A 7764-nucleotide genomic window follows, 5' to 3' on the forward strand; every position below is an offset into this window, starting at 1 on the left:
GTGGGGCTGACTGGCATGTGGTGCTGGGGGATTGAACCGCGGTCCCTGTGCTTTGCTAAGCTTGTTCTAAGTAGGTGCTTTAGACCACTGAGCCATCTTACCAGCCCCCATATCTTTACTTTTGCCATTACAGAATTCCCATGAATAAATAACTCAACGCACAGGTCTTCTGTACACAATTTCAATTCCCACAGTGGGAATCCATCTGTGCACCCACCACAATCTTAGTAAAATTGCAAAAACTAGTTGTTACAGGATTACAATTGTAAATTTCCATGCACTAGCTCATACAAATACTATAAGCTTGGTCCTGCCCTACATCCGTTTGGAATACAAAGAAAAAGAACCTGGGCATGGTGGTCCATGGCAAGTTCAAGTCCTGCCAGGGAAATTTATGAAGATACTTTCTCAAAAAAGGAGTAGGCAAAAAAGAAGGAGAAAGGGTGTGTGTGGAATTGTAGCAGAGTGGGTGTGAAGGCCCGATGTTTAATCCCCAGTGTGAAAACAAATACCAAAGAAAAGAGGATCGTGGAGATAGCTCAGCTGAATAAGTGCTTGCCTGGCAAGCGCAGGGTCCTGAGTTCAATCCCTGGTACAGAAAAGAAAGAGAGCGAGCAGGAAGGAAGGAAGGGGCCTAGAGAACTGAAGCAATTGGCTGGAGGAGAGATTAGAAATAATGTCCCCCCTACCCCCAGCAAAAAAATAAATAACCAGCCCAGGGTAGAAGCAAGAATTTGAATTCTGGAGTTGAGTCCCGTCACCCAGTCTCTACCATCACCCAAACCCTTCCAGATCGCTTGCTCTCCAGGTCTGTTCAGTTGTTCTACTTCTTTTTGCTCCACGCCTAGCAAACTTCTATTGTCTGACAGCTGGGTGCCCTGCCCCAGCACCTATCTGGGGGACCAAGGACCGAGACAGCCTAGAGCCATTCGAGGGACGAAGGATACACAAACCAAAGTCCCCACTCCTTGGGCGTGAAGCACACTAGGATTTGTACCTAAGAAGTACAGAGTTCTGAGCGATGCCTTGAGCAGCTTCCGGTATCCTCTTTGCATCCGTGTGCTCCCCTCAAGTTTCCTCGTTTCCTAAGGAAGTATTTATATTTTAAGAACGGGGGTGGTTCTCCCACAAAGTTCAGGATCAGTACTTTGTGTAAAAGAGATCTTTAAAAACAAATTTATTCTAGAAGGAGGAAGAGAAAAAAGTATGGAAGACCATTCAGAGCTGTTTGGGTCTCTGTAGCCTGATTTCTTAATTTTTCGTTTTTCCTTCCGACTTAATTTTATGGCGTAGGAAACAAGCTACAGTGGAGCACCCGGGCCTTCCCAAGGTCACAAGCTAGTAAAAGGGACGGAAGTGTGTACCGGGGCCCTGGTCCAAGGCTGGGCCTCAGGAATGCTCACTCCACGCTAGTGTTTATCCCGCAACCAAGCCCGCCCAGAGCCCGGCATCAGTGGGCAACTTGACACCCGCTTCCGCGGCCAACGCCCCTGCCGCCGCCCTCCGCCAACCTCTGGGTCAAGCGGGAGGAGGCGCATGGGCCGGGCTGGGTTCCCGGTCTCACGACCCCGGGCAAGGTCCCAGCAACAGAAAGCCCCGCCCCTCGTCGCCCTCCCTCTCGCTCCCCCACTAGTCGCAGCCGCACGTGCGGCGCCTCGTGCACCCGACGCCGGCCCCGCCCCCGTCGCCCATTGGCTGTTGGCGCCTTCCTCCTCTTTCCCCTCCCCACGCTGGCCGACTCGGCTGCGGTTCCACGTGACCCGCAGGGCCCGCCCGCCTGTTCCCAGCCCCGCCTCCCTCTTGGCGCTCAGGCAAGATGGCAAGAGTGGGATGTGAGGCAAAGCGAAGACCAGCGATGGCTTGAGAAAAGGGAAGGAGCTACGAAGAGAGTAGCGGAGGGCACACACTGGCAGGGAGGTAAGGAATTGGCGCAGGAGAAGTCTTACAACGCAGACTCTCAGGCGCCAATCAGGGGCCGGGGCGGGCGTGCGCGCCTCACCTGGCCCCGCACGTGTCTCGCTCTCCCTGACCGCCTGGCCAATCCGGGCTCGTAAAGTCGTGTCCACCTCCTCGCAGGGCGAGCCTATCCGAAGCCGTGCTCCAGCGCCGCCAGCTTGGCCTCATGAATAATGAATATGCGGGTGCGCGTCCGCGGGCGGGGCAGCGATGCGGGGAGGCGGGGGTGCGGCGGTGCGCCTGCGCAGTAGCTGCCAGTGTCGGCGGCTGCGGCGGGTCGCGCGACTCCGGCCCGTCTCAGGGGGCGGGCGGACGGGGGAAGCTAGGCGCGCGAGCAGGGCGCGGGACACGATGTCCGACGCGGGCGGCGGGAAGAAGCCGCCTGTGGAGCCGCAGGCAGGGCAGGGGCGCGCAGCTGGGGAACGGGGCCTGCCCGGCTCCTTCCCTTTGGTCCTGAAGAAGCTGATGGAAAACCCCCCGCGCGAGGCGCGCCTCGGTGAGGGGGGGGGGTCCGCGTTGCCTGGGGGCGGGGTTTATTCAGGGGCGGGGCCTCACGAGGGCGGGGCCGGGAGGTCGGAGGTCTGGGTTAAGCGGTAAGGCAGAGGGGGATGGGGCCCCTGGATGAATGCAGGCCTGCTGGGTGAGGCGGGGGGTTGGGAGAGCTGGTCTGGGGGCGAGCTGGAGAGGGATGGGGTGAGAAGCAAGAGGAGTTGGTGTAGAGGTTCCCGAAGAGGCTGAGTAGGTTGGAACAGCCCCTTACTAGGGCACCTGCACCTTGGGGCCACCTGCACCTGCACAGGTCTCTGAAATGCTTGTCTAAGATGCCGGTTCCTGGGTCCCACCCAGGCTGCGGATATTTGGACAGAAGCCCGCATTTTGAGGAGCACCTCACTGCACCCCGTGGCTTCAAAGTCCACCAAAGTTTGAGAAGCTGGTCTAGCTAGGGAGCAGATTGTATATGACCTTGGACCCTCTGATTGAGGAGGAGACTTCTTTCCTGGGGATGAGATCTAGCTACTAGGTCCAACCTATAGCTGTTCTGGAAATGTGTCCCTGGGCGGCGGCGGTGACGGTGGTGGCGGTGGTGGTGGTGGTGGCGGCTGCTGCTGCTGCTGTTGCTGTGCAGATGAGGACTGTATGTGGGGTGAGGGATGGGGCGTTTTTTAGGGACAGGGCTTGGGGGAGGCAGGAGTGGGATGAAGGTTAGAATAGTACCACTGGCTCTAGGACCACATCTGCTGGGGTGAACTTTCATCTTATTGCCTAGGCCACCAGGGTCCCCGGGACCTATTTGGTTGTTTTTCTTTTTTCCTTTTTTTTTTTTTTCCAGAACCAGGAATTGAACTCAGGCCCTCGTGCTTGCCAGGGAAGCACTTATTCCACTGAACTATCTCCCAGGCCCCCGGGGCCTATTTGGGAAGCAAAAAATTGGCCTTGGTTGGACCTTATGATGAAGTTCATGGAGCCAGGGAGATGGCTCAGTGGAATGAGCGCTTCCCTGGCAAGCACAAGAGCCTGAGTTCAATCCCCGGTTTTGAAAACAACAACAACAAAAAAGATGAAGTTCAGGCAGCAGCAGGAGGCATGGGGCTTGGGGTGCACTGAGATGCACTTCCAGTCTGAGATCTTTGAATTTCCACCAGCCATCAGTGTAATTTGGGGATTTGGAAAAGCATAGGTCCACTGGAATTTTCGTTTTTAAAAAACGCCATTTTCCTCCTTTCCTGGGTGTGTTCTGAGGCTCTCATCCTTGTGGCTGTCAGTGTTGGATTATAAATAGCTATAGCACATCAGGTGAAGCCAGGCTCTCTCCTGTTTCAGGAACTCATGGGCACAAACCTTTTTGTTTGTTTTAAGGCAGTGCTTTGTTCCCAGTCTAGGACTGAGACAAGCTGCAGGGCAGGTGTTCACATCTGGTAGGTTCTTTAAGATTACCAGATTGCAGTCATCTAAATGTTTGCTGTACCTTACATTTGCAGAGTGTTCAGGAGGTACCATGACATAAGCTTAAGTCATTTAGTCTTCCACAGCAGCCTTATGGGGCCTCACCCTCCCTTTCTACTGAGGAAATTAAGACAGAAGTAGGGGATGCATTCTCAAGGTCACTCAGCAAGGCCTTAGGGTTCCAGGTTTGGTGTTCTTCCATGCTAGCAGCCACTGGTATCAATCCCTATGACCTGAGTGATGGACATTTCCTTTATTCCTTTTTTTTTTTTTTTTTTGCGGAACCGGGGGATTGAACTCAGATCCTTGCACTTGCCAGGGAAGTGCTTATTCCACTGAGCCATCTCCCCAGCCCCACATCCTTTGTTCCTTATAATTAATTTAAAACTCCACCCTATTAAGAGTATAGCTTATTGGTAAAACACCCTGCCAGTGCCTCAAAAGTTATCTCACACCACACGCGCGCGCGCGCACACACACACACACACACACACACACGGAAAACACTGGTTCAGAATATTCTTAATTGCTTAGGCCAGGCAAAATCTGGAACTTACTGTTGCCTGTTCTTTGGTGTGACTGCTTTTCTCCCTCCTTCCTTTTCCTCCTCGGTCCAAAGTGACACTACCACACATAGGTCAAGTCCTTTCTGATAGAATGTGGACTCATGCTCCCAAGAATAGTAGGAAGACCATCTCACAAGACCTGGCTTTTTAAATTTTCACCTGGTGCTAAACCAAAGCTTCATGCAGAGGCAGTTGTAGGAACTCGGGTTAATTCACATTAGAAGCCCTGACCTACTGCTGTTTGTTAAAACTCCCATCCTTTGGAACTCACTGGGTGTATCCATTTTTATTGAAATAGCAGATTGATTTTTGACCAGCTGTGGTCTATAAGTGGATGCATGACTGGTTTATATCCAACATAATCATACTTGAGTTTTCCTTTTTACTTCTAAAGTTCAGATGTCTTTTTCAATTTTGAAAACCCATTATGAACTTGTCATTTTATCTCCCATTTCTCTGATTAGCCTCCCTGTCAGTTTGATTTCCTTCCAATCTTGTCGTATTTTTTGCTTGTCTTTTTTTTTCTTAATTGCCGTATCTTGAATATCTATGTACATAACTTTTTTTTAAAAGTGTATTTGGTACAGAGTCTCACTGTGCAGCTCGGACTCCTAGTGATTCTCTTCTTTTTAGCCTCCCCAGTGCTGGGATTACAAGTATGTGCCACCACACCCAGACTTGGTGGTCCCTGGGGTGGGGCTGATGGGACATATGGTACCAGGGATTGAACTCTGGTCCTTGTGCTTGCCTAAGCGGATGCTTAGTCCACTGAGCTATGTCGCCGGCCCAAATTTTTTTTCATATGTTTAACTTTTTGACTGAGACAGGTGGGATAAGCTCACAGTTACTTTTGCTTTTTTTTTTTTTTTTTCCTGGAACCGGGGATTGAACTCAGGCCCTTGCACTTGCCAGGGAAGCACTTATTCTACTGAGCTATCTCTCGGGCCCTAATTAGTTTTGCTTTGAATAAGAGAGGTTTTTTTGGGGGGGGTTAAGTTTTTTTTTCTTCAGCTCCACCTTCCTTTTGCTCAGAAAACCTGCATTGGGTCTTTTCTGCTTACTCAGGGATAAAGGCCTCTGGAAAAGGTTGTTTTGACAGAGGTCTTAGGGGCGGCTCAGTGGAATAAGCGCTTCCCTGGCAAGCACAAAGGCCTGAGTTCAATCCCTGGTTCTGGAAAAAAAAAAGAAAGAAAGAAAGAAAGAGGTCTTAAAAAGACAGCTCCAGGTCTTCCTAATCCAGTGACCCTAAAGTGAGTCTGCAAACCTAATCTTCCCCATTTCTATACACATTTTTCCTTAGCCCTCTGACTTCTGAGATCTAGAACCTAATCAGATGCAATCCCTACCTTCTGTGAGCTCACAGGACTGGTGAATTCCTACTATTTGCCAACTATTCTGACAGACTTTTCAAATGTTCTCTCTTATCTTCACTGAAGAGGCGACTCAGGGGAAGACACTAAGGCTCAGAGAAGTTAAAAAACATGGCTATGGTCAAAATTTCACAGCTCAGGGGTGGCAACCCTGGTAGCTATAGAGAAGAATAACTGGAAGGAACAGATAAGGGAAACAAAAATCATTTACCTAAGGGCCTCAGCCCTTTCAAGCTGACCTATGAGGAAAGGTCAGAAACTGCTTCCTTTCTGTAGCTTCTCTCCTACAGGTGCTAACCCCAAGCCCTGTTCTGCACTAACAGAGGGACCACATCAGACTGGCTGGCATTCCAGAAAGGCCATGCAGAGAAGAGGGCATAATGCTCTCTCTAAAGGAATCCAGCCAGCATTGTTCAAGCACCAGGTTGTAACTGGAGCACAGGGTGGGCTTTGAAAATGCTTTGGGGGGATTAAGCCTCTGAGAAAGATGGGCCTTTCCAGAGGTTCATGCCCATCTCCTGGGATTGAGGTGTCCTCCAGTGTCTCATCACAGATTTTATTCACAGATAAGGAAAAGGGGAAGGAAAAGCTGGAGGAGGATGAGGCAGCAGCAGCCAGTACTATGGCTGTCTCGGCCTCCCTCATGCCGCCCATCTGGGACAAGACCATCCCTTATGATGGCGAGTCTTTCCACCTGGAATACATGGACCTGGACGAGTTTCTGCTGGAGAATGGCATCCCTGCCAGCCCCACCCAGTTGGCCCAGAACCTCCTGCTTCCAGTGGCTGAGCTAGAGGGGAAGGAGTCTGCCAGCTCTTCCACCGCCTCCCCGCCATCCTCCTCTGCTGCCGTCTTCCAGCCTTCCGAAACGGTATCTAGCACAGGTTGGTGATGTACCTCTGGCCAGGACTGCTTGTGCCCACTGAGGGCAAGCTGCAGCCACATAACCTAGCCACACACTTCTGAATGGGGCAGGGGGACCTGGTGGGCTGCAGCATGGACGAACCCTCTATGCCCCCTGCCCCCAGCACTGTCCCCGAGGTGGGAGATAAAAACACTAGGAACCCCAGCAGCAGCAAGCACCTGTCCAGTGGTTGTGCTGCTGGTGGCCAAAACAATGGGGTAAGCCCTTCTCCTTGGAAGCTCTGCAGGCAGAAATCCTGTCCTTCATTTCCTTGGTGCTGTTCTTTTGTCCCTGTCACCTACAGTTTGCCCCAGATTATTGGAAAGTTCAGGCAGTGATTTTTTTTTTTTTTTTTTTTTTTTTTTTTTTTTTTTTGAGTCATGAGTTCACTGTGAAGTTCAGGCTGGCCTTGAATTCACTGTGGCACTCAGTGGCCTCACCAGGATCCTTCTGCCTGAGCCTCATAAGTGCCGAGATCACAGGCCTGCACCACCATTCACGGCAGCTATAGCAATGAATTCATAATCAATTACTTCTTATCAAATCTTATATATAACCTCTTTTATGAATTTAGGACAGGGTCTATAGGGTCTCACTACGTAGATCGTACTCTTAAGTGATTCCCGTTTTCAGCCTCCTAAGTTCTGGGATTACAGGTGAGTCCACCACGCCCAGTCTCAATTGCAGTCTCAGCGAGCCCCGGGAGTGGCACCATCATGGCGCACCGGGGATCGAACTGTAGCCACTGCACTCTGCCTAAGCAGGTGCTTTAGTCTGCTGAGCTTTCTGGCCAGCCCTAACATTTTTTTATCCATAAACATTTCAGCATCTAAAGTATAAGATCTTTGGGGCTGGGGAGATGGCTCAGTAGGATAAGCACTTGACCAGCAAACGCAAGGATCTGAGTTCAATCCCCGGAAAAAAAAAAAAAAGTATAAGATCTTTGGGGCCAGGGAGATAGCTCAGAATAAGCGCTTAAAGGTCTGAGTTCAATCCCCGGTTCTGAGAAAAAAAAAAAAAAAAA

General features: G+C 50.9%; 1 protein-coding gene across 2 annotated transcripts in view; it reads left to right on the plus strand.

Annotated features, from left to right (window-relative positions):
- The window catches only part of Tef (TEF, PAR bZIP transcription factor), a 25752-nt gene that overhangs the window by 6608 nt on the left and 11380 nt on the right, over window positions 1-7764 (plus strand). The window contains exons 1-2 of one of the 2 annotated variants that reach the window (XM_004642567.2): window positions 2213-2452; window positions 6403-6720. In XM_004642567.2, the coding sequence (XP_004642624.1) occupies window positions 2308-2452; window positions 6403-6720 (463 nt within the window). In that variant the 5' untranslated portion in view covers window positions 2213-2307. Of the gene's footprint in view, window positions 1-2212; window positions 2453-6402; window positions 6721-7764 lie in introns of those variants that run through there. The other variant, XM_004642568.3, reaches the window with a different exon arrangement.

The sequence above is a fragment of the Octodon degus genome, unplaced genomic scaffold (assembly GCF_000260255.1).
Source record: "Octodon degus isolate 3935 unplaced genomic scaffold, OctDeg1.0 scaffold00156, whole genome shotgun sequence".
Taxonomy (NCBI): domain Eukaryota; kingdom Metazoa; phylum Chordata; class Mammalia; order Rodentia; family Octodontidae; genus Octodon; species Octodon degus.